Genomic DNA, 25,804 nt, shown 5'->3' with positions numbered 1-25,804 from the left:
GTCACGCACATCCGGCATGTAAAAAAGGTGATCTGTAACTGCCATCTATTAGCCAATTCATCGTTCTGTTGAGCTGGTCAAGTCATGGTGATGTCAGAAGTGATGTCAGCAGTATCACCTTTTATGCCCATCTTTGTCAGGCATGGCCAAATATGGGGTCTATGCAGATGTAAATAAATAAATAAATAAAATAAATGATAGTAAATATAAATTCATGAATGTACATTTAGTTTAACTCTGTCTTGTCTCGTCCGTGTGGTGTTGACAGCCTGACAGAACGAGCACTGCGTCTGAAGAATGCTTTCAGAAGAACGTCCGACACGTCCTGTCACCCGGAGAACATCCAACAAAATACGCTGCGTGAGTGGCACACACACACACACACACACACACACACACACACACACACACGTACGTTTGTATTGCAAGACTATAGGACAATTTTATCAATATCTTTTACCGTATCGATCAGGCATAACCCCAACCCTAACCTCTAAATGCCTAATCCCAACCCAAACGGAATCTTCTCCTAATTGTCCTCACTATGTCTATTTCTCAAATTCTCCAAAAAGTATAGCAGTACACGCACGCACGCACGCACGCACACACACACACACACACACACACACACACACAGCCGTGATGGTCATTCATGGTTGTTTTCACCTATCAGAATCATCAAACCATGTACATAGTATGCACTTCATTCCCACTGCTGCAATACTGTGTGACTGCCTTTACCCACAATGCCATTCTTTCCCCCGTCGCCTGACAGGCATGCAAGGAATGACTCTGTCATTCCCAGTCTGAAGGTCAGTTTGTTTTACAGGAGATGGTGGCGTCGTAGGTAGACGTAAGGCTGCAGCATACTCCAACCGACGTTCAAACCTTTGTTCGGATAGACTAGGAAGTAAGAACGAAATTAAAAACGTTGGCAGTGCCTGTCAGAACTTTGTCGATCTTGTAACGATGTTCTGACTGACTGTATACTCGCGTTGTCCCGGTGTTTTAGTGAAGGTAGATTCCTTGCGTTGGCTGATCTGAGTGTGCGGTCGGGCTTGTAGGGTCAGCCAGACCCTGGCTTCAGTGGCTTGTCAGCCAGAAGATGTCTTACGTTGTACTTTACTGCGCTATAAAACAAACACTAAAGTCCTTAGAGTTAGCTGGCAAATAATTAATTACATCATAACTGCCTTAAACAAACATTAAAAGTCCATTAATTAATTACATCATAACTGCCTTAAACAAATATTAAAGTCCATAAACTTGGCTGGCCTATGACGCAATTTCAGAAAGTCATGCATTGGAGGGGTTAGCTCCGCTTTATTGAGCCTCTGTACCTGCCATCTGGCACAAGCCAATTCCTCCCCAACCCTCCCAATGAAGACAACATAACATGTCTTCTGCACCGGACGCCAGTCAAAGGTACTGTAGCACTCGCCTCGTCTGTGTCATTGCGACAAACACAACCTGGAAGGCATTTAATTAATAGAGAGAGATAGTGCACACTTTATACATTGTGTCTGTCGGCAGAAATGGCGAGATCTCCGAAACAACTTATATCAAAGCACATCGAATGATGAAAATAAACAGTGGAGTGGAGATCCAGACAGAATGACGGGTATCAACTTAGCTGAGTCGACCCGTGAGGCGGTATAAAACACTGTTGTCCTTGAGGGAACCGAAATTCGTTCTTGTTCGGTTGGGGTATTGTTGCAGCCTTAACCCCTATGTGTGTGAAGATTAGTTGGATAGTGACGTAGGTAGACAGACCCCCTGTATGTGTGTGTGTCTAGGTTTAATGCCGTTGTGTGCTATGGGAGTCCATGGATTCAGCTGCTGTTGGTATTTGTCAAAGTAGTGGTTCTACAGTAGCTATTCTACCACCTTGTTAAACTGTAACTATGGCGTCCCTATTTATGGAATGTTATTATAGGTGAAAATTCTCAAAAATAGTATATCGTGTCTGGCGGGTGGAAACCTTATGTGTAAAACTGTTACTTTTCTGGATTCAAATTAAAAAATAGCAGATATAAAAGCTCAAAACCGCGTTTCAAGCTTGTACATCTGCTACTTTTGAATATTATGGAGATGAGAGGTTTCTGCCTGACGGCAACGATTTGCTAAATGCAAACAGTGTACACCGGTGTCACACGGAAATAGCCGATCTGCACACTAATAGCCGCTGTCGATCAAATAGTAGATTGGCTATGTCTGTCGTGTGACACTGGCGTGTGATGTGGTTGTGTGGATCCAAACTACTTTTTCTGTCCTATACCAACTTCTTATTTTAACCGGTTCTTAACTCTGGTCCTGCTGATCCAGACTACCACGTTTCTGTCCTACCACCTTGTCCCATTTAGACCTGGAACACCTATACGTTGTTATACCTTTAGGATTAGGCGTTTTAGAACAGACTACAAGATTTCTCTTCTACCACCTTGTTGGTAGGTTGTGTCAATCTATGCAGGTTTCTTGATGAAATGGATTCCTTTTTTTTAAGACCATTCTCTAGTGTCATTGGCTGGTTTCATTGTAATGGAAGTCCCACTCTCTACACGTGGGTTGTAGAATGATTTGTAACGCGCAGTCTTGTTTTGTCGCACAGACGGATACGCCTTCTCTCAGGATGAAAATGGAGCCGTTTCGCAGTCGGATGTGATCCGCTCCTACGACACGACCAAACCCACGTGAAGATCCATCCATGGTCCCTCACCATGCCACCAAAGTCACGTGAAGACCCATGGTCCCTTGCCACGCTCACCAAAACCATGTGAAGATCCATGGTCCCTCATCACCACGCCACCAAACCCACGTGAAGACCCGTGATTCCTGGGTTTCATGTCCCCCTTTAAGTAGTGAATTAGCCGTTCTTCTTATTGAATGATGACAGAGTAGCCCGACAAAAAGTTTTACATGAAAGAGACAACATTCTGCACTGTGTTCTAAATTCTCTCTCACTCGTTCCATGACCCCTTCCTGGGGTCAGCCCTATCTTCCCACAGTTTAGGGTTGGGTTTAGGTTTAGGGCAGTGGTTCTCAAAGTGGGGTCCGGGGACCCCCAGGGGTCATTGATGAGTTATGGGTCTGTAACTGAGGGCGTGTGTGCAAATGGAACCAAAGTGAACCCTCACCATTTTGGTTCCATTTGTACACTCTCAGTTAGGATTTCATGGCATAGATTGGGGTCCCAGAGATAGACAATTGTATCGAATTGGGATACTTGAAATGAAAAACGTTTGAGAATCACTGAAGAGTTATTAGGTTGAGTTGGGGCTACGGTTATGATAGGGGTTCAGGTTAAGTTAAGGGAACATAGGTACGCTCTCCCACCCTGCTTCCCATGGGTTTAAGTGCATTCATTTCGAGCTGAGAGAAAGAAGGAGAAGAAAAGGCCACTGTGTTTTCTGCCCACCACTGCTACGCAGCAAGAAGGGACAAAGTACATTTACAACAAGTGTTTTGTCTTTGCACTAATTTTTTACTATTGAACATTAGTAGAAATGTATTTTAATGTCTGAGGAAGTGTTTAAAGGACCATATAACGACCATCTGGCATGTTTATCCTCTTGACTATTGGCCCTTTTCGACTACCAGAACTAAGAACCATGCCAGGCCGTGTTCTAGGTTTATTTCCTTCTCGGTTACAGTTGAGGTTCCCACAACCTAATTTGGGCCCTGTTCAGGATGAAACCCTGAGTTTTGGAAAGCCATAAGACAGAACTGAGAACTTGTAGAGCTTGTGAGCTTGTAAATCTGCTATTTTCTGCTTTTTTTATGACTCTGTAAAACATCTCAGAACTTCACAGCTTAAAGTTTCATATTATGGAAGGTTCTGGGGTTTGTACCCGTCGTAGTCGAAAAGAGCCACACGACTCACGGTATACTTGACATTACTGCCGACCATTTTTACAAAGCACACCGTAGTTTGTTTGATTTTCGAGGATGCCGTTGTATTCCATTCATGTCAGTATATGGTATGAAAATCAACTTGTAGAGTTTTACTTTACTGTTGCATTTAATGCATTTTAACCACATGGATCCCACCGTCCCCATTCTGGTATGAGCATTTGGGCGAAAATAGCAGTCCTATTAGGTCTCACAATGTGTTGCATTGTGAGCTGCTATTTTCGGTAAAGATATTTGTTGTAGAGGGAAATGCCAGTGGACCTAGTATGGAGCCCTGGAGGACTACAGTCAACTAAGTATTACCGTTGCTGTCGGGCAGAAAGCTCTTATCCACATATTCTAACTTTTGTTTTTTGTTTTTTGTAAATGAACGTTCTACTTGATCATAAAACTGTCCAATGAACCGTCCAATTCGTAAATGAACGCCCTGCTTGATCATAAAACCGTCCAATAATGTTTGGTTACATTGACTTACAAATATCAGTCTAAGTGCATAATTTATTTGGACCCCTCCCAGAAACAGCCTTTCTGTCCTGACCCCTTATCCATAATTATTACTATGGATTAGATGGTTATTCGTCTCAACTGCTCATATTCAGGTAAGCTCAGAACTAGAGAGGAAAATGTAATGTAAATGTGTAGGTTTACATACCTGAAGTCTGAGAATAAAGCCTGTAAGTGTAATGGGACATTTTGTACAATATATTTGGCCAAAGCTCTGAATAGACAATGACGTATTGACGGTGGTATGGTTCTTTAGAAGGTCAACTACGGTCCGTATGTGACTGTTTCTCAGCCGATCTTACCATGACCACACATATGACATGACCAGTGGTGGACAAAGTACTCATACTCGGTACTTGATTCAAAGCATAGATAAGTACTGTAGTACTGAAGTCATTATATTCAAAAGTACAATAAGTACACATTCTTTTTAATATCAATGCATTGCTGTATAAATATTTAGACATTTTCCAAAATAATTGAGATTGTTTTCACAATTATAAGTAGAGAATAATTAAGAGTGAGTGACTACAAGCTTACAACACACTCAAGTAAAGTACAGATGTTCAAACCATTTAAATGCACTCCTACTGTCCACCACTGCACATACAGTACAGTATCAAACATATCACACTTCCTGCCACTATATGCTTCCTACTTGAAATTGAGACCCTGTGATGCTGCTTATTAATTAAGAATGTGTTTTGAACATTAATTGAAATGGGTAGTAGTCTAGTATTTTACCATTTACGAATGTCTTGACTCTACGCAACAGTTGTCATTGCAGTACTAATCACTTTAACAAAGCTAACATTACAGGATAAATGGTATTTTAATACTAAAATCCCTTTGCATTCCATCGTCCAACTGACTATAACTCTGTCAGTGGCGTCCTGGGTTCTGTTTTTAATGATGATGACAAAGTTTTACAAATGTACATTTCTAATGCTGCATTATTAATTGTTGCATGGTTTGCCGTCCAATTGTGTCTTTCACGGCCATGCATATTTCACTGTCAATAAAGCACCTGGAAGGTTTCTTTCATTTATGTGTTCAAACCAGTAACAACATTGCAGAACTATAATTATAGTAAGATTTAATTAATGTTTCCATATATCATTGATCATAATTCATTGCCCCGCAAAGCAATTTCATAATTGGGGCTGTCTCTTGTATAAGATGCACCGAATGGGAAATTCGTGGCCAAAACTGAATACCGAATAGCCAAATTTGATTAATAATATGTTTTTTTTTGTACCATTGTTTTCATGGCCATACCTTGTAGAGCTACATGATGATAATGGCAAAAGACATGATCACGTCATCACAACAAAACAGTAGGTTAACGATGGTAACCCTGGTTCTTTGACTATTCAGTTTTGGCTCTAAAATCAACTGAACCGATTACAGAATGTTAGTCTCGGTGGCCGAATATTCAGTCTATGTATGTATGTGTCCCAGGTAGTCTTGTAGGAAGGTGACGGTGGGGTAGCACATTCATTAACTGAAAAAAGAAACACGTATCCTTCCCATTAAAGTAGTTCTGTTTAATTCGTTTTTGAAAAGCATATAGCATTTTAATGCATTTACTTTTTTTTTGTTATGAAGGTTTTAAGCTATTCATTATTAAGACACAACAACTCAGGAATCACAGGGTTGCAAATGCATTTTCTAAAACAATATTTCTATTCAAGGCTACAAATTGATGTATGTTTTATTTTTAAATTATGCTTCATTTCAACTTTTGAATTGCACTATTTATAAAAAATCAAGTGTGGGTTCACCTAAGAAATTCCCCCATAAAATGGTTTGCTGGTATAAAAAGGTTTGAGAATCGCAACACAGGGCCATTAGATCATGATCTGACATTGTTGGTGGTCGGCCTACCTCTTTACACACACACTGTCCCCCTCTGGTGGTACACTGACCAACTCTATCACCTCAAATCCAAGGCCTCCCAGCAGGCAGGGCAGTCTCACTGTCCACTCAGCTCAGCTGCATGCAAACAGCTGTTGGTAACATGACGTCTAACATGGACTTAAAATAGATGAAATAAGCTTAAACGGTACCGAGACGACTCGCCCCTTTTCCAACTCGCCCTCGCGAAAAGTGAAGACGGCTCGCCACAGAATTTCGAAAAGTGAAGACGGCTCGCCACAGATTTTCGAAAAGTGATGACGGCTCGCTCCGAGCCGTGGAGAGCCCGCCCCCATAGCTTATGTGTCTGCCTTTGTTTTGAGTGGAGGGTGGAGGGGCTCGTTAGCACGCCCGACTCATATAGGCCTACTGTTATCATGTCTCATGACCTGCACCTGACCTGCACCTGAACGACAGTCGTTGAGGTAAAAAAAGGGTGGAGCTTAGATTTTCTTTAAAAGGGAAGGTCACAGAGCACAATGATACAGTACTACTGACTGAAGAGGCTGATGACCCCCCTTGGGCCCCCTCCACTCTCACTATAGAGCGTCGCAGTCCCGCCTCCTACCCTGGACCAGGAAATGAAACCCAATGCATTATTCTCATAGACATTTCTTAAAGTATTTATTTAAAGACGGTTACGCCGCGGACAAAGCCAACTCGAGTCGTGACAACTCATGACAACACAAACAATATTTTGGACCAAACAAATAATTAGAAAGAAGAAAAAAACGGCAGGTTACAACACTTTTTTTGTTGTTTTTCTTCTTTGTAATTATTTGTTTGGTCCAAAATATTGTTTGTGTTGTCATGAGTTGTCACGACTCGAGTTGGCTTTGTCCGCGGCGTAACCGTCTTTAAATAAATACTTTAAGAAATGTCTATGAGAATAATGCATTGGGTTTCATTTCCTGGTCCAGGGTAGGAGGCGGGACTGCGACGCTCTATAACTAGACACATACCCCCCCCCCCCCCCCCCCCCCCTCTCTCTCTCTGTTTAAAAGTACAGGAAAAATCTCAAAGTACATGTACAAATATAGTACAGGTACAAATCTCTCTCTCTCTCTGTTTAAAAGTAGGCTACTATTGTGAATCAGTGGACCATGACAGCTTAAACACAACTCTTCTTTACTTTCAAAACTCAGAGTCAATAATAAGGCAAAGCAACATCATCACACATCATGTTGTATGTCAAGACTGAAGTAGTCGATCCCAGATAATCCCCCCAATCATCACAAACAACACAGGAATATGCAAGAGCCAGCACAATCAAACAGCTGTCAGTGAGACATAACAGCTACATGTAAAAAAAAATCTCTCTCTCTCTTTGTTGGGGCGACTTCTCCGGACTTTTGGGCGAATTCTCCGGACTTTTGGGGGCGAATTCTCCGCGCGTTGGGGCGACCGCTCTTCCCGTTGGGGCGACCGCTCTTCCCGTTGAGGCGACCGATCTTCGCCGCTTTGGGCCAGTTGGAAAAGGGGCGAGCCGTCTCGTATTCAGCTTAAACAACAGTCAACAGAACCTATATAGGCCATATAGGGACGGGAGGCATATTTTGGTTAGACATAGCATTATTGGTCCGACTGGATTAAGGTTACACTGCGCATAGGACTTTTCGTGTGGGTGTCAGATCTTGTAAACGGTTTCTCCGGACAGATCTTGTTTGAACGCTGGTGTATCGGACTCTACAATGTGGTAAGTCATCTGTTATTATTATATACTGGTGTATTGGACTCTACAATGTGGTAAGTCATCTGTTATTATTTTTGACTCTTAACTATTAGAGTAAAATACTCAAATGCTGTTCAAGAAAAAATTACACTTAGGTTAGGAGGTAGAGGGTTGGGTTGTGTAGTTAACTTTGATGAAGGCCATAATGCTTGGCTGAAATGTATCGGAAACAGAAAAACACTTTTAGGAGCAATGCTGTTTTGCAGACTTATATTTTTTACTGTTATTCTTTGTCCAGCACCAGTGACGAACTGGATGTTTGCAACCCACTTCTGAACTTGTGTAGTTAACTTGTCATGATGTAACACCATACATTGGTGAGATATCTTCAGTATAGTTGCTCCGTTGATTGGAAATGGATAATGCTAAACTGTCTACTTACATTGAACAGTGAAACATGTCTCAAAGTCACTCGTTTAGCACATAAATGGATGCAAACAAATTGGATTCTGCCAATGCACATTAAAAAAACATGACACTGCATATTTATTCATACAAATGACAACTTTTCCTGAAGATCCCGATCGTAATTCAAATAGCAAAATCAGGCCAAAGCGATTTTATATTAACTTTTGATTTATTTGTATTGTCAGAATCATTTGTGTTTTACTTGTGTGCTACGGGTTTCATTTTGGACCGATTTCTAATCAAGCAACTACTAGTGAAGATATCTCACCAATAGTGTTTCACCACAACCCACACACAACTCTACCAGAGTGTGTCATCTTGCCTTAAATGAAGATGTACATTTGATGCGTGCCAGATGTTCACAGCCATGCCTCCTCTGGCTCTGTGTGTTTTGTGTGCCAGATGTTCACAGCCATGCCTCCTCTGGCTCTGTGTGTTTTGTGTGCCAGATGTTCACAGCCATGCCTCCTCTGGCTCTGGGGATATTTGAGCGCTGCTGCAAGAAGGAGACCATGTTGAAGTACCCTGAGCTCTACAAGACTTCTCAGACCGCCCAGGGATTCAACGCTAAGGTACAAACTCCAACCATGTTCGTCTAGGGACCAACATACTAAAGCCAAAGTACAGTAACTACAAACAAATATGTACCGGTACTTAAGAATGGGTTTCAAAGTGTCAACTGATCAGCCAAATGAGAGATTGGCATATACATAAGTGATATTGTATATCACAAAGGCTAATCTATTTTACTTTTGGGATACACAAATAAGTTGGTGTGTCCAAAAAAACATACATGTAGTTACTGCACTTTGGCTTTGTAAGGCAGAATAATTAATTCACTCAATATTACATATTCATTCAATAATGTGAATGTGAAATACGTATATAAATAAATATTACAAAGAGGGTTTTTTTTTGTGGAAAAAGTATAGTATAATATTCTGATAGTCATTACTACTAGTGTATAGAGTGTTTGTTCAGTAATAACGGGTCTCTCTGGCTCTTTGAAAAAACGTTTTTATTTTTTTTTCGTATCAGGAGAGAGAACACATTCATCAGCTCCTTCAATTTGATGGTGTTCCACTTTCCATTTTGTCCGCTCATTTATTTGTGTCATCACTTCCACTTTCACTGTTGTTTATGCTGTATCCTGTATGAGTTCCCTCGTACTGATTGGATATAACTGCTAATTTGCGTGGAGCCCCATTTAGTCAATAAACACTCTATCTATACAAAAAATCGATTAAGTATGTCTAGATCTCTTCACTGAAAATAGAAGATTTACAAGTTCACAATGTGTCACGTTGAGACGCATTGTGACTTGTAGATCGTCTATTTCCCCAGAATAGGGACATGTGGTTAACCCATTTTGGGTGGGAAGTAGGGAACCCCTTTTGGTGTTAGCATTATGTTATGCTTTAGCTATTGAAAAATAGCAGATCTACAAGCTCATAGCGCGCCACCGAGTGGCGCGCTACGAGCTTGTAGGTCTGCTATTTTTGAATCGAAGAACCACTGACATAGAAACATAGCTTTTTCAGAAAACTGTCAGGATGTAGAAGACATTTTTAGAATCTGATCTCAGGTCAAAAAATGGGTTAAAAGAAACGTGTTCCTTCTGTGCAGGTGTTTGGGGCCCACTGTCTGAATGGCCTGCTCCACTCCATCATTCTCTTCTGGCTCCCCCTGTTGGCCTTCAAGCACGGTACACTCAGCACTACCACATGGGTTTCACCACTTGAGCAAGCTTTTCGATCGGCTATTAAAAAAAAAACAAAAAAACATTGCAGATGTACAAGCTTACAGCGTGGCACGAAGTCACAAGCTGTGAGCTTGTAGAGCTGCTTGCTATCTTTGAGAAAGTGGTACTGGTACAATGATTGTTATGCTACTTTTGCTGGGGACCCTCCCAAGGACTCCTTGGGGGTCCTCAGACCCCACTTTGAGCACCAATTCAGTATGTACCGTAATGAACAAACCTAAACATTTATTTGTATTTTAAGTACCCACAACAAAGTAGGATACAACCAACACACAACCCACAACCAGATCACGTCACTGTGGAGATCATGCAATCCAACTTTATTTATAGAGAACATTTAAAAACAACAGAGTTGACCAAAGTGCTTCACATAAAATAACAAAGAGACAAATAAAAGTGTATACACAAAAACACAAAGAGAAAAACAAAAATATGCATTGAAATACAAATATAGATAAAAGGTGGACTCCAGTAAAACAAAAATAACTCGTGGGCCACTTCTGACCCCCTGATCTATATGAACATGGTTTTAAAATGGAACAGATCAGATTCATGTAATTCACAGTCACACTCAGTAGGCTCCCCTTTAACTAAATCATATAAAATAATATCAATTGTAATGCAACGTCTAAAGTGCATACTGGGTAGAAAGACACAAGGCAGAGAAAGCAAAGCAAACACAAACTATCACAGCCAACACACTCCTGTTAACCAATGCGTTGTGAAAATGATGATTTCACTACAGAAGTCTTTCACAGATCCAATGATATTGCGTCTTACAATCTCTGTCGTACCATCCTGTAGGTTTTTTAGAACCATCAGCCACTAATACGACACATCTTCCAGAGTCATTAGGCTCACCCTCGCCCCAGTACCTGTAGAAGTAGGAGCATTTAATGAATTTACAAGGATGGATTTTAAACATAAAACATATTTTTAGTCAAAATGTTTTACTGAAATTACAGTATATTCTAGATATTAGATACAAATCCACTGGATATTGAAATAGACGACAGGTATACTGCCGTATAAAGTCTTACTTTGGTGTGGTCAGTGGTGTTTCATCTACCCATGTCCAGTCTCCTTCTACCCCTTCTTCCTTCTCCTTCTTCAAACCCAGCCACACTAACTTGTTAAAGCTGATAACAAAGTCCTGGACAGAATAAAAGCTGCTGGTTACTGGAGTACAAACTTCAATAGATAGGTTACAACAGTAACACACAAACAAATATACACTGACCACACAAACATAAAAGGAGACGACACATACGCACGCACGCACACACACACACACACACACACACACACACACACACACGCACGGGCGCGCACGCACACACACACACACCATACCTGTTTTTCTTTGCTGTCTATGACCATCAGGTCTGATTGATTGCCTCTACAGTATTTTTTGCTTTTATTCCAACGTTGCTTTTCAGTAGAGATATAATAACAACCACTTCCAAATGTCTTCCATCCAGATAATTCTAAAAACAAACATTTGCATAAAATTTGCTCAGATTATTGATACATTTTGAAGATGTAATAACTATGAAGAAAAACTGTGATGTTTCACTGACCACAAAGAATCCTCTTCAACTGAGATGGATCTTCAGTTAATTTGTCTTTCTTTTTAATTAATTCAGTAACTGCAAAAAATGAGAATCAACAAACTGATGAGCTTTAAGCCCAAACCACACCAGTTGCAACTCCTTGCAACAAAACAGTTTTAAGGTCAACCACACCAATGCAACTCCTTGCAACTTCCATTGGTTGCAAGTGCTGTAGTTGGTGCAGTTTGGGCTCAACATACAACTTTGTTTTGATAATACATTTTCATTTGACTATTAGATAAAGTATCCTGTTTGGGGGAAACAGTTGTATAACATGTAAAGATACTGTTTATAGAGTGATACTCACAGTGTATGACCAAGGCAATGATGACAACCGATAGGAGAAGACATAGCAGCCCCAGACACACTGCAGCAAGGTTGGTCTTTGCCTCATCAGAGCCTGAAAAACATATGACAAAACTATGAGGTTACTTCAGAGCATTTACATTTTAAAATAGGTTACACCTTTAACAAGTTATGATGCAAGTTATGATGCTTGATGACAGTAACTTGATGACAGCACCATTGACTTGACGGGTTAAAACCTTGCCCAAATGTGGAAATGAGTCTGACATACACGTTCCGTCTTAGCTCATTACGGAGAAAAGCCTGGGAAGGAGGCTTTTCCAGAGGGCACCTCCATAGTAATACCAATAATAATAAAGAATGAATAGTGAAGATAACATTTAGGTTAGGTAGCCCCCCTAGTTTTAAAGTTTTAAAATTATGTTTTTATGTGGAGGAAGTGTATAGAAAGTGTTAAAATTATGTTTTCATGTGGCCACACCCACCAGTTCATGAACACATTATGTGCCCTTTCATTCTTTCAAAATAGCGACGTGGGGTGCCCACATTTTGACATTTTGAAAACGTATTATTATTATTTTTTTAAAAGCAAGACGTCCACAGACGTCCTGGGCGCTACATGCGGTAGTTCCTAGGACGTCTCTGGACTTCTTGGGCATATATTGTTTAAGTATACCTAGTTTTCACCTTAGCACCACCCACCTGAATTTAAGCCTCGCCCACAGCTGTGTGTTGTATGATAATGTGGGAGGGGTTAGGTGAGGGGCTAGGGTTATGATGTCACTAAAATTGTGTTATTTCGATTGGGCCTTTTGACTCGAAGGCTTTCAGGAAGAAACCAAAAATACACAGGGAAGACATATTTGAATATTATAACCACACCCGGGGGTCTATTAGAGTAATGTTAACACATGCAAAACAGAAAAAGTACAAAAATCACAGCACTGTTTTTTGTCACTGTATATTTGCACATGTACCGGTATACGTGAAACGGTATGAGCGTGGTGCAGGGGAAAATAAAGATTGGTTAATTGAATTGGTCAATACCTTCACGGTCCACGGACCACCTGAAACCCCTGAACTATCACATTAAATTGGCCTGCAAATATGAAAAGTTTTGGCAGCATTCACAGTTTTTATTATCCCCTTGAAATTGTAGAGAATTGGAGCGTTACGCTTGGTGGTAATAAAATACCTTTGGGGCATTGCGGACTTAGTATTTGTCTCTGCCCAGTGCCCAGCCCTTGGCTTTTACGTTTTGGATGTGCATGCTTTATTCGCTGTTTCTCAGAATTGGAGAATAACCCGTGAATAGTGTTATAGATAATCATTGTTAAACATAAACATTTATTTTACCTCTGCGCTGCTCTCGTGCTGGGTTCTTCCGTATAGCATTGGGCTGTGTCACAGGGTCCGGGTCCAGACGGTTGCCTCCAGTGATATAGACATCTACTGTCCTCTCCTTCCACTCTCCCTTGTCTTCCTCCTCTCCTCTCCCCTCCTTGTCCTGCTCCTTCTCTCCTCGGCCATAGCTCACCTTTGTCAGGTCTGGTGTGGCATATATGTGTTCGTCCTCACTCATTCTTGTTCATCTTCAAACTACATTCATTGTGTTAATTGTTGGAGAACAGAAGTCACAGAAGAGGAAGACTAACACGCTAAAAGCAGAAGTAAATATGTTCTGCTGTATACAAGTGAAGTATCTCATGCCAGTATGACATGGGTAATATACTGCTACTGTTTCCTGTTGTTAAAAGCTTATTTGAGAGTTGAGTTTCTGCTATCGTGCCTTTGGTCGACAGACACCCATCATATGATTCATACATACTCTGAAGACTTTTGAATTGAGGCTGCCATTTCCCTTGCTCTGGCATTTAGTTTTAAAATACAAAATTATACAATAAAAAAATTGTTTTTCTTTGTCAGGGCTGGTATGGCCGACTTTAACATCAATTTGCAATTTCTTCAACTGGTTGGCTGTATGGCTACCAAAACATCATAATTTTACATATTGTGCTAATTGTTTATGAAACACAGCACAGCACATATTAGACTTTTTCAGTCATGAGATTTTATTTTGCTTCAGTCTATGCAGACAGACAGACAGTGTAGGAGAGGCAGACAGTATGGCAGCTGAGAGGGAGACGGACAGTAAGACAGCTGAGACGGAGGCAGACAGTAGGACAGCTGAGAGGGAGACAGTGTAGGAGAGACAGACAGTAGGACAGCTGAGCGGGAGACAGTGTAGGAGAGACAGACAGTAGGACAGCTGAGAGGGAGACAGTGTAGGAGAGACAGACAGTAGAGGGAGACAGGGTAACCCACCCTCTAATAAGTGTACACTTTTTGTCACCTTTTCCTGGCTTTATTTTTTGTTTTTGCTGTGTATTAGTAATGTAACATTACACATGTAGCGTAGCATTATGGTCTATGTAAAAGCACCCGAAACGAAATGCCACAAAACCATGTTTGGATCAAACTGAACTGAGATAATTGTTTCTATGTTGCAGACACCGTGTCATGGAATGGAAGGACATCAGACTACCTCCTGCTAGGGAACATGGTTTATACAGTAAGTACACTGTTATACAAAAACCTCATTTTGTGGGTAAATAATTATGGAATTGTGGTACAGTTAAGGACGCGTTTTTCGGAAAACCGATGGAGAAACGCCGCTAAAAATCCGATCGGTGTGTGGGGACCTTTACAGCATAAACATTGCACGTTACGATCACTATCGTTACAACATACGTTAACTAGAAAGTTGCAATTTTGGTGACGTGAGCCGCGAGGAAGCTGCTTGGAAACTAAAGGTGGCCTTACACTAGCCGATAATGGCCATTTTTGACGCTCGGAGGGTGCCCGACCGCTCAAAGCGCGATCGGGATCGGCCCGATCAACATCAAGAATGTTTGATATTTGCTCTCCCCCGCTCCGATTATCCTGTAGTGTGTGGTGCTATCAGATTTCAGATTAGCTAGTGTAAAGCCACCTTAATTCAGTCTTCTTCTGTTCTTCTGTCTTTTGTTCTTTATATTATATTGTTCGTTATACTGTAGTGTGTTGCCTTAACTTGCCTACGCCCTACAGCAACCACTCTAATTAATCACTTGAGACTGGTTTATTATTGTGGAAATAGCCCACTTACAAGCTCACGAAGTGTCACAGTCCAGCTGCAATTTGGGACACCGACGTAATTAAGCATACAGTATAGGCCTATAGAGTAGACGTGATAATTTCCACCTACAGCCCAAAATGGTGGCGGCTCCAGGGGTTCATGTGGTGTGACTCTTTGCCTCCCTGCAGTGTGTGGTGGTCACTGTGTGTCTGAAAGCTGGCCTGGAGATGTCGTCATGGACCGTGGTGAGTTAGGATGACCGCCTGCTCAAGTAGTCATTGTCGGTGTTGCACGCCTCCACAGTTCAGCCACGTCTCTCTGTGGGGCAGTGTGGGCCTCTGGCTGCTCTTCTTCTGGCTCTACTCCAACCTGTGGCCGACCATCCCTATCGCCCCCGACATGCCTGGAGAGGTACTGCACACACAGTCACACACTGTACACCACCGAATATTAGCTGATTCATACAGTGCCTTTCTTTTCTTTTTTTACGATATTTTTGGGGCTTTTTCTGCGTTTATTGGATAGTGTACACTGTATGGTGACAGGAAATGGGGGAGAGAGATGGGGAGTGACACGCAGCAAAGGTCGTCGAGATCGGGAGTCGAATCCGCGACACGCCGTCAGGCTGGATTAGTGCCAGGACCGCTAGGCCAGCCTGGGCCCATACAGCGCTTTTCTAAGTCTCTTAGTTTACATAGAAGAAGAGGAGACAACTTTATTCCGAAAAAAGAATAAAAAGAGAAGTGCTACAGTAGATTAAGATCTGTTTGAGGGGAGGAGAGGGAGAGGTATGTTGGTCGGTTGGTGTGTATGTATATGAGTTTTGACTTTTGTAAGTTAATTGTTTTTAATAATATACATAGTTATATATATATATATATATATATATATATATATATATAAAAATATATAAATGATAAATATTGATGATGAAAGGCTAAGCATGCGTTGGGGGGGCATCTTACCTCGGCCTCAGCTAGGAAAGGCCATCCTGAAGAGGTGGGTTTTGAGTGTGGTTTGGAAGGAGAGGGCATAGTTCATAATGGTTGGGGGTAGTGCATTCCAGGGGGAGGGGGCAGCAACAGAGAAAGCTCCCAGACAAGAAGAAAAAAAATAAAAAATAAACAAAATTATTATATATTTTTCAAACGCTTTCAAGATAAAAAAGAAAATAGCAGATGTGACACGCTGTGAGCACACTTTGGTCTTGTACAGTACATCTGCATTGATGCTGCATTAACACATGTTGCTGGGAACCCCCTGGAGCAGTGCTTCCCAAAGTGGGGTCCGGGGACCCCCAGGGGTACTTGAGGGAGTTCCAGGGGGGACCCAGCTAAATGATAATTTGGAACCAAATGGACCCTTATGTGTCTGTAACCTAGCGGGTCCATTTGGTTCCATTTGTACACTGAGTGTACTCTTTGCCTCCCTGCAGTGTGTGGTGGTCACTGTGTGTCTGAAAGCTGGCCTGGAGATGTCATTTAAATTAACAGTGGTTTTACAATATAAATTGGGGTACCAGAGAAATGCCATTCAATCGGGGATCCGTAGCATAATGCGTGTGAAACTGGGGGTCCTTGAAATTAATATGTTTCGGAATCACTGCTAGAGCCGTACAAATCCTCCCTTATCGGGGTCACTGGCATATGTTTTCAAATGGGGGTCCGTGGCCTAATACATTTTGATTTGGGGGTCCTTGACACGAAAACGTTTGGGAACCACTGCCCTGGAGCGTTCCCTGGGCCCCACTTTAGATTTGAGAGCCACTTCAATACACACCATCCATACTAACCATCGCGAGTCATGGCCAAAGCATTTCTGGGGGTCCCCAACCCCCCACGTTGAGAATGTAGATGAATGTATTATTGTGTGGTTTGTGTTCCAGGCCGGGGTGATGTACACCTGTGGCGTGTTCTGGATGATTCTGCTGCTCATCCCCATCACATCTCTGCTGCTGGACGTGCTCTTCTCTGTGTGAGCTAAATACTCTCCCATGTACTCTCAATACTGTCTAAATACGCTAAATACTTTGAATTAATCTGCAGTTAGAAGGAGCAGAGATCTTCTCCAGAGGTGTAAAGGGGCTGTCTTCTGCAGTTGCGTGCGTGTGGACTGTTGCTGCTGGCTCATTGGGTGGCTCATCTCCTTTATTGACCAGTCAAGCATTCTTTGCATCGCCATTTAATCCCTACCCTTCCCATTTGCTACCCGTGGAAAGTCATGAAAACATACAATTCAATTCAATTCAATTCAAAGGGCTTTATTGGCATGAGAAAACATACGTTTACATTGCCAAAGCAGAAAGCACAATACAACAATACAGCAATACAATCAAAAAATATGTACATTTGAACGTCAGAATATTCAATAGATCTATTTCTATATTGTACCAAGGTCACTGGATGCAGGTATAGTGCAGGAATATACACAATGATTAGTCTTTAGGGTGGTTGTGTTCCGTTTGATATCCTTCTCCTATCACAGCAACTCACGAATCTTGCTGCTGTGTTTGCACATTGTTGTACTTCGCCCAGCAGATATGGGAGTTTTTTGTCATTGGTCATGTTTTCATACATACATACATACATACATACAACATGAAATGTATGCAAAACATACGACTAAGACATAAGCGATGCACATGTAAAAAAAAAAATAGCCTACACATGTTCGCAAACACAAATTCACAGAAGATGGATGTCTTAACCACTTTAAATATAGGGAAATTATTGTAGATCTGCTATCTTCTCAAGGTGGCTGGATGGTTTTATTTTATTATATATTTTGTGTCCCTTCCAGGGTGAGGAGGGCCGTGTGGAAGACCCTTCTGGATGAGGTACAGGAACTGGAGGCCAGCTCTCAGGACCCAGGAACTGTGGTGCTCAGCAAAAGGTGACTTACAGGCATAGCGTTATGCCAGCTATTCATTTCAATGGAAGTTGCTCAGTGGCGTTTGAAGGATCCGGAAGAACGCTCTACTTCCACATTTTCTCGATTTGGACACCAAACCAAACATTTGGTGTTCAAAAAGCGGAAGTGCTAACTCACGCCTGAATCATTTCATGAACGAGCACGCTGTGTTAAACCCCAGCTGCGCTCTATTGCTCGTGGTGGGCAAATTCTTGTTTGAATTTTTGACTAGCTGTACATCTCTACTTCACATTTTTGTATGATAACAATCGCAGACTAGCAGCTTAGTGGTAGTTATCATGCATTGAGTACATGCACCCCTATATTGCCACATGCAAATTGTGACAACACATATATGATCAACTTTTGAACCTTACTTTGTGCAGAGACCAATCAAACCACTTTTCTGCATAATTCAAATATGGGGAATTGATTGGAATGGTTATTTTACTTCCACAAAACTTCCATATATGCTTAAATGGGCTTTTAATGCAGTATTTTGCACACACATTACACACAAATTTAAAATGAGGCTTGCAAATATCCCCATTTTGGAAGTGTGTGCTAAGAACCAACATGTTCCTAATGGCTATAGAAAACTGCTCACCATTCTAAGCTTTACTATGAGTGGTAACATGTGTTTGTACGTTTTGTAACTCTAGAGATACAATCAGAAACACTATTATAGTGTGATAACACGAGCCAGGGCCATAGCTATAGAATCAAATCGGTGGGAAAAGCTGGTGTGATTTTTTTGACTTGTTGTGCATCTCTACTTCACAGTTTGGCATGATAACCATTGCATACACATAGCTTAGTGGTCGTTATCATGCATTGAATATGTGGCCCCCTATATTACCTGCACACACATTCTTACAAAAATATATGATAAACGTTTGAGCCATTATTGTGTAGAGACCTATAATCACACCTTTCTGCATAATTCAAGTATGGGTAATTGATTGGAATAGTCATTTTACTTATTCAATACTTTCATATATGCTTAAATGGCTTTTTAATGCAAAATTCTGCACACAAATGATCCATGCAATAACCAACCCCAAGAAGAGGACCTGATTATCACAGAGGCAGCCTTGACTGACTCGGAAATAAAGGACTGAATTTACCAGTGCTCCCACGGGCCAGTGCCCGTGGGATCACTGGGCAGGGGCCCTGCCTAGAGCCCGGGCAGAGGACTTTTGTGGCGGTTCTGGACAACCGTGGGTCTGATCGACTCGACACCGGGCTGGCTGAAGAAGTTCCTCATGCAGAAGACCCCAACACGGTGTAGTGTCTGGCCCTGAGACTTATTGACAGTCATGCCGAAGCAGGGTCTCACTGGAAACTGTTGGTGGGGCAGAGTGAATGGATAGATGATGTTGGTTGGACACAGGGTGATGCGTGGCCGTGGACTGAGAGTGCATCCTGCATTGACACCAACCACAGATCTTGCAGCTTTAGGCGTGCATCTCGTGCTTTGTCTGACCAGCGGATTCGACCGTTATCTCTCTGTGCACATTGTTGTGCGTCACGCACATCCGGCATGTAAAAAAGGTGATCTGTAACTGCCATCTATTAGCCAATTCATCGTTCTGTTGAGCTGGTCAAGTCATGGTGATGTCAGAAGTGATGTCAGCAGTATCACCTTGTATGCCCATCTTTGTCAGGCATGGCCAAATATGGGGTCTATGCAGATGTCAGAAGTCGTGGGACGAACCCGTATTTAGGCATGCCCAAATATGGAGTTGCAGAGGCAGAGGCCTTGTGATGTCAGCTGTGGCCCGGGCAGAGGCCTTTTGTGGCGGTTCTGGACAACCATGGGTCCGACCAACTCGACACCGGGCACTGCACTCCCTGTGGGGGTGTAGAACGCGTGTGTCGAATTTGAAGTAGGTGGGGCGAACGGTTTTCGTGTGACATGCATTACAGACGTACAGCTGTACAGACACAGAGACTTTGCATTTATAGTTAGATGATACATTGGCTACTATATGGACATTGAATATTCCCTCATTTAAAACCTTTGACTTTGACATGTTAACAAAATGAAATAAGAATGTTGACTCTGTCAATACAATATTCAATTGACAGAGTCAGGCAAAATCAGGCATATTTTCCTATATAATGCCTAATTTGCATATTTAAATATACAATTTCAGAAAACTTGTAATACAATAAATCATTGTTTTCATGTAATTAATCAACTAGGGAAGTTTCATGGTGATCACTAGTAATAAAAAAATTTCATCCTATTCACCCATCATGTATATAGGTGAAAATAACAAAATGTGTGATAAATATGAAAAAGCTGCTCCTGTGGAAGTGTTATCATATATTAATTTACTTATATTGACCTTCTAAACAATTTAATATAGGTATGGTTTTGCCCACTCATTTCGTAATGAAAACTTGTCTGGCTCATGGACTACTTGTCGTGACAATAAACACAATGTTTAGGGCCAAACAAAGAATTAGAAAGTAGAAAAAAACGGCAGGTTACAACACTTTTTTTTGTTGTTTTTCTTCTTTGTAATTGTTTGTTTGGTCCAAAATATTGTGTTTATTGTCATGATTTGTCACGACTGGAGTTGGCTTTGTCCGCGGCGTAACCGTCTTTAAATAAATACTTTTTGAAATGTCTATGGGAAAAATGCATTGGGATTCATTTCCTGGGCCTGGCGTCGTCATGACAGGGGGCGGGACTGCGACGCTCTATACCGCCCGGCCTACAGTTCCAGCTTTGGCCAGTATTTCTCGTGCCGTCACATTTAGGACTTTTGTTTTGTATGTACAGTATGTATTTATTGCTTTTGACATGGTGTCCAGTAAAGTAACCATAGATTGTCAAAAGTCCAAAATACAACATGCAACATACAATTACAATACGTACAATTACAGACAATAAAATAAATTATAGTAAATATAAATTCATCAATGTACATTTAGGACAGTTTAACTCTGTCTTGTCCTGTCCGTGTGGTGTTGACAGCCTGACAGAACGAGCACTGCGTCTGAAGAATGCTTTCAGAAGAACGTCCGACACGTCCTGTCACCCGGAGAACATCCAACAAAATACGCTGCGTGAGTGGCACACACACACACACACACACACACACACACACACACACGTTTGTATTGCAAGACTATAGGACAATTTATTTATTTTTTATAATATCTATTTTATTTGGAAAAAGCAGTACAATGAGAAGAGGAAGGGTGTCTTAAACATTTTCTACAAAGATCATAAAGCAGGCTATTAGGACCAGTGAGATCACACAAAGTCAGCTCTCAGAGGGGCAATGTGTACTATCCAGTTGTTCTATAGGACAATTTTATCAATATTTCTTGACGCTAATCCTAAAGCCTGAGACATACTTGGTTACAGTATGTACCGCATCGATCAGGCATAACCCCAACCCTAACCTCTAAATGCATAATCCCAACCCAAACGGAATCTTCTCCTAATTGTCCTCACTATGTCTATTTCTCAAATTCTCCAAAAAGTATAGCAGTACACGCACGCACGCACGCACACACACACACACAGCCGTGATGGTCATTCATGGTTGTTTTCACCTATCAGAATCATCAAACCATGTACATAGTATGCACTTCTGTGAATACTGTGTAACTGCCTTTACCCACAATGCCATTCTTTCCCCCGTCGCCTGACAGGCATGCAAGGGATGACATGACTCTGTCATTCCCAGTCTGAAGGTCAGTTTGTTTTACAGGAGATGGTGGCGTCGTAGGTAGACGTAAGGCTGCAGCATACTCCAACCGACGTTCAAACCTTTGTTCGGATAGACTAGGAAGTAAGAACAAAATTAAGAACGTTGGCAGTGCCTGTCAGAACTTTGTCGATGTTCTGAATACTCGCGTTGTCCCGGTGTTTTAGTGAACGTAGATTCCTTGCGTTGGCTGATCTGAGTGTGCGGTCGGGCTTGTGGGGTCAGCCAGACCCTGGCTTCAGTGGCTTGTCAGCCAGAAGATGTCTTACGTTGTACTTTACTGCGCTATAAAACAAACACTAAAGTCCTTAGAGTTAGCTGGCAAATAATTAATTACATCATAACTGCCTTAAACAAACATTAAAAGTCCATAAACTTGGCTGGCCTATGACGCAATTTCAGAAAGCCATGCATTGGAGGGGTTAGCTCCGCTTTATTGAGCCTCTGTACCTGCCATCTGGCACAAGCCAATTCCTCCCCAACCCTCCCAATGAAGACAACATAACATGTCTTCTGCACCGGACGCCAGTCAAAGGTACTGTAGCACTCGCCTCGTCTGTGTCATTGCGACAAACACAACCTGGAAGGCAGTTAATTAATGGAGAGAGATAGTGCACACTTTATACATTGTGTCTGTCGGCAGAAATGGCGAGATCTCCGAAACAACTTATTTCAAAGCACATCGATTGATGAAAATAAACAGTGGAGTGGAGATCCAGACAGAATGACGGGTATCAACTTAGCTGAGTCGACCCGTGAGGCGGTATAAAACACTGTTGTCCTTGAGGGAACAGAAATTCGTTCTTGTTCGGTTGGGGTATTGTTGCAGCCTTAACCCCTATGTGTGTGAAGATTAGTTGGATAGTGACGTAGGTAGACAGACCCCCTGTATGTGTGTGTGTCTAGGTTTAATGCCGTTGTGTGCTATGGGAGTCCATGGATTCAGCTGCTGTTGGTATTTGTCAAAGTAGTGGTTCTACAGTAGCTATTCTACCACCTTGTTAAACTGTAACCATGGTGTCCCTATTTATGGCATGACATTATAGGTGAAAATTCTCAAAAATAGCCTAGGACTATTATATCGTGTCTGGCGGGTGGAAACCTCATATGTCCAAAACTGTTACTTTTCAGGATTCAAATCCAAAAATAGGATCTGCACACTACCGCTGTCGATCAAATAGTAGATTGGCTATTTCCGTTGTGCGACACTGGCGTGTGATGAAGTTCACTGACTCACAACTGTGGTTGTGTGGATCCAAACTACTTTTTCTGTCCTATACCAACTTGTTATTTTAACCGGTTCTTAACTCTGGTCCTGCTGATCCAGACTACCACGTTTCTGTCCTACCACCTTGTCCCATTTAGACCTGGAACACCTATATGTTGTTATACCTTTAGGATTAGGCGTTTTTAGAACTCTAAATATTTTCCTAATCGTGTGGAATCGTGTTCCCTCTGGTTGTGTGGATTCCAGACTACTAGATTTCTCTTCTACCGCCTTGTTAGTAGGTTGTGTCAATCTATGCAGGTTTCTTGATGAAATGGATTTCTTCTTTTTTTTTTTTAAGAGAATTCAGTGACCATCTAGTGTCATTGGCTGGTTTCATTGTAATGGAAGTCCCACTCTCTACACGTGGGTTGTAGAATGATTTGTAACGCGCAGTCTTGTTTTGTCGCGCAGACGGATACGCCTTCTCTCAGGATGAAAATGGAGCCGTTTCGCAGTCGGATGTGATCCGCTCCTACGACACGACCAAACCCACGTGAAGATCCATCCATGGTCCCTCACCATGCCACCAAAGTCACGTGAAGACCCATGGTCCCTTGCCACGCTCACCAAAACCATGTGAAGATCCATGGTCCCTCATCACCACGCCACCAAACCCACGTGAAGACCCGTGATTCCTGGGTTTCATGTCCCCCTTTAAGTAGTGAATTAGCCGTTCTTCTTATTGAATGATGACAGAGTAGCCCGACAAAAGGTTTTACATGAAAGAGACAACATTCTGCACTGTGTTCTAAATTCTCTCTCACTCGTTCTATGACCCCTTCCTGGGGTCAGCCCTATCTTCCCTCAGTTTAGGGTTGGGTTTAGGTTTAGGGCAGTGGTTCTCAAAGTGGGGTCCGGGGACCCCCAGGGGTCATTGAGGAGTTATGGGTCTGTAACTGAGGGCGTGTGTGCAAATGGAACCAAAGTGAACCCTCACCATTTTGGTTCCATTTGTACACTCTCAGTTAGGATTTCATGGCATAGATTGGGGTCCCAGAGATAGACAATTGTATCGAATTGGGATACTTGATACTTGAAATACTTGAAAAACGTTTGAGAATCACTGAAGAGTTATTAGGTTGAGTTGGGGCTACGGTTATGATAGGGGTTAAGTTAAGGGAACATAGGTACGCTCTCCCACCCTGCTTCCCATGGGTTTAAGTGCATTCATTTCGAGCTGAGAGAAAGAAGGAGAAAAAAAAGCCACTGTGTTTTCTGCCCACCACTGCTACGCAGCAAGAAGGGACAAAGTACATTTACAACAAGTGTTTTGTCTTTGCACTAATTTTTTACTATTGAACATTAGTAGAAATGTATTTTAATGTCTGAGGAAGTGTTTAAAGGACCATATAACGACCATCTGGCATGTTTATCCTCTTGACCATTGGCTCTTTTCGACTACCAGAACTAAGAACCGTGCCAGGCCGTGTTCTAGGTTTATTTCCTTCTCGGTTACAGTTGAGGTTCCCACAACCTAATTTGGGCCCTGTTCAGGATGAAACCCTGAGTTTTGGGAAGCCATAAGACAGAACTGAGAACTTGTAGAGCTTGTGAGCTTGTAAATCTGCTATTTTCTGCTTTTTTTATGACTCTGTAAAACATCTCAGAACTTCACAGCTTAAAGTTTCATATTATGGAAGGTTCTGGGGTTTGTACCCGTCGTAGTCGAAAAGAGCCACACGACTCACGGTATACTTGACATTACTGCCGACCATTTTTACAAAGCACACCGTAGTTTGTTTGATTTTCGAGGATGCCGTTGTATTCCATTCATGTCAGTATATGGTATGAAAATCAACTTGTAGAGATTTACTTTACTGTTGCATTTAATGCATTTTAACCACATGGATCCCACCGTCCCCATTCTGGTATGAGCATTTGGGCGAAAATAGCAGTCCTATTAGGTCTCACAATGTGTTGCATTGTGAGCTGCTATTTTCGGTAAAGATATTTGTTGTAGAGGGAAATGCCAGTGGACCTAGTATGGAGCCCTGGAGGACTACAGTCAACTAAGTATTACCGTTGCTGTCGGGCAGAAAGCTCTTATCCACATATTCTAACTTTTGTTTTTTGTTTTTTGTAAATTAACGTTCTACTTGATCATAAAACTGTCCAATGAACCGTCCAATTCGTAATTAACACCCTGCTTGATGATAAAACCGTCCAATAATGTTTGGTTACATTGACTTACAAATATCAGTCTAAGTGCATCATTTATTTGGACCCCTCCCAGAAACAGCCTTTCTGTCCTGACCCCTTATCCATAATTATTACTATGGATTAGATGGTTATTCGTCTCAACTGCTCATATTCAGGTAAGCTCCGAACTAGAGAGGAAAATGTAATGTAAATGTGTAGGTTTACATACCTGAAGTCTGAGAATAAAGCCTGTAAGTGTAATGGGACATTTTGTACAATATTTGGCCAAAGCTCTGAATAGACAATGACGTATTGACGGTGGTATGGTTCTTTAGAAGGTCAACTACGGTATGAGATCTTACCATGACCACACATGACATGACCAGTGGTGGACAAAGTACTCATACCCGGTACTTGATTCAAAGCATAGATAAGTACTGTAGTACTGAAGTCATTCTATTCAAAAGTACAATAAGTACATACAC

At 41.7% G+C, this 25,804-nt stretch overlaps 3 protein-coding genes across 3 annotated transcripts in view; 2 read left to right on the top strand and 1 right to left on the bottom strand.

The window, feature by feature from the left end:
- The window catches only part of LOC306942472 (phospholipid-transporting ATPase IA-like), a 55,018-nt gene extending 49,561 nt beyond the window's left edge, over positions 1-5,457 (top strand). Inside the window, exons 34-35 of the mRNA XM_079528380.1 lie at positions 269-360; positions 2,609-5,457. Of these exons, the coding sequence (XP_079384506.1) occupies positions 269-360; positions 2,609-2,694 (178 nt within the window). The 3' untranslated portion in view covers positions 2,695-5,457. The remainder of the gene's footprint in view (positions 1-268; positions 361-2,608) is intronic.
- Positions 4,478-25,668, top strand: LOC306941778 (putative phospholipid-transporting ATPase IA; the record flags this gene model as incomplete). The annotated part of the gene is made up of 10 exons (XM_079527421.1): positions 4,478-4,508; positions 8,873-9,042; positions 10,097-10,175; positions 14,662-14,723; positions 15,458-15,514; positions 15,573-15,680; positions 17,155-17,243; positions 18,069-18,161; positions 21,169-21,260; positions 23,592-25,668. 10 exons carry the CDS (start codon positions 4,478-4,480, stop codon positions 23,675-23,677), a joined length of 867 nt encoding a protein of 288 aa, XP_079383547.1. The 3' UTR covers positions 23,678-25,668.
- LOC306942478 (CD209 antigen-like protein C) lies at positions 10,530-13,772 on the bottom strand. Its single transcript, XM_079528389.1, has 6 exons — positions 13,508-13,772; positions 12,153-12,245; positions 11,813-11,881; positions 11,586-11,719; positions 11,273-11,385; positions 10,530-11,107 (listed from the first exon to the last, which is right to left on the bottom strand). The coding sequence occupies exons 1-6, from the start codon at positions 13,731-13,733 to the stop codon at positions 10,972-10,974; spliced, it is 771 nt and encodes a 256-aa protein (XP_079384515.1). The 5' UTR covers positions 13,734-13,772; the 3' UTR covers positions 10,530-10,971.
- Positions 25,669-25,804: the final 136 nt, after the last annotated feature.

This window comes from Electrona antarctica (assembly GCF_951216825.1).
Source record: "Electrona antarctica genome assembly, chromosome: 18".
NCBI lineage: Eukaryota > Metazoa > Chordata > Actinopteri > Myctophiformes > Myctophidae > Electrona > Electrona antarctica.
The sequence above is the reverse complement of the archived record's forward strand: the minus strand, read 5'-3'. Positions and strand labels throughout refer to the sequence as shown.

Bases quoted from the DNA above. Each gene is read 5' to 3' on its own strand.
- LOC306942478 (XM_079528389.1), bottom strand. From the start codon at position 13,733: ATGAGTGAGGACGAACACATATATGCCACACCAGACCTGACAAAGGTG. The intron at 11,720-11,812 runs GTCAGTGAAACA...GTTTGTTTTTAG, and splicing joins GTTGAAGAGGATTCTTTGTG to AATTATCTGGATGGAAGACA. The intron at 11,108-11,272 runs GTAAGACTTTAT...CTACTTCTACAG, and splicing joins ACACCACTGACCACACCAAA to GTACTGGGGCGAGGGTGAGC.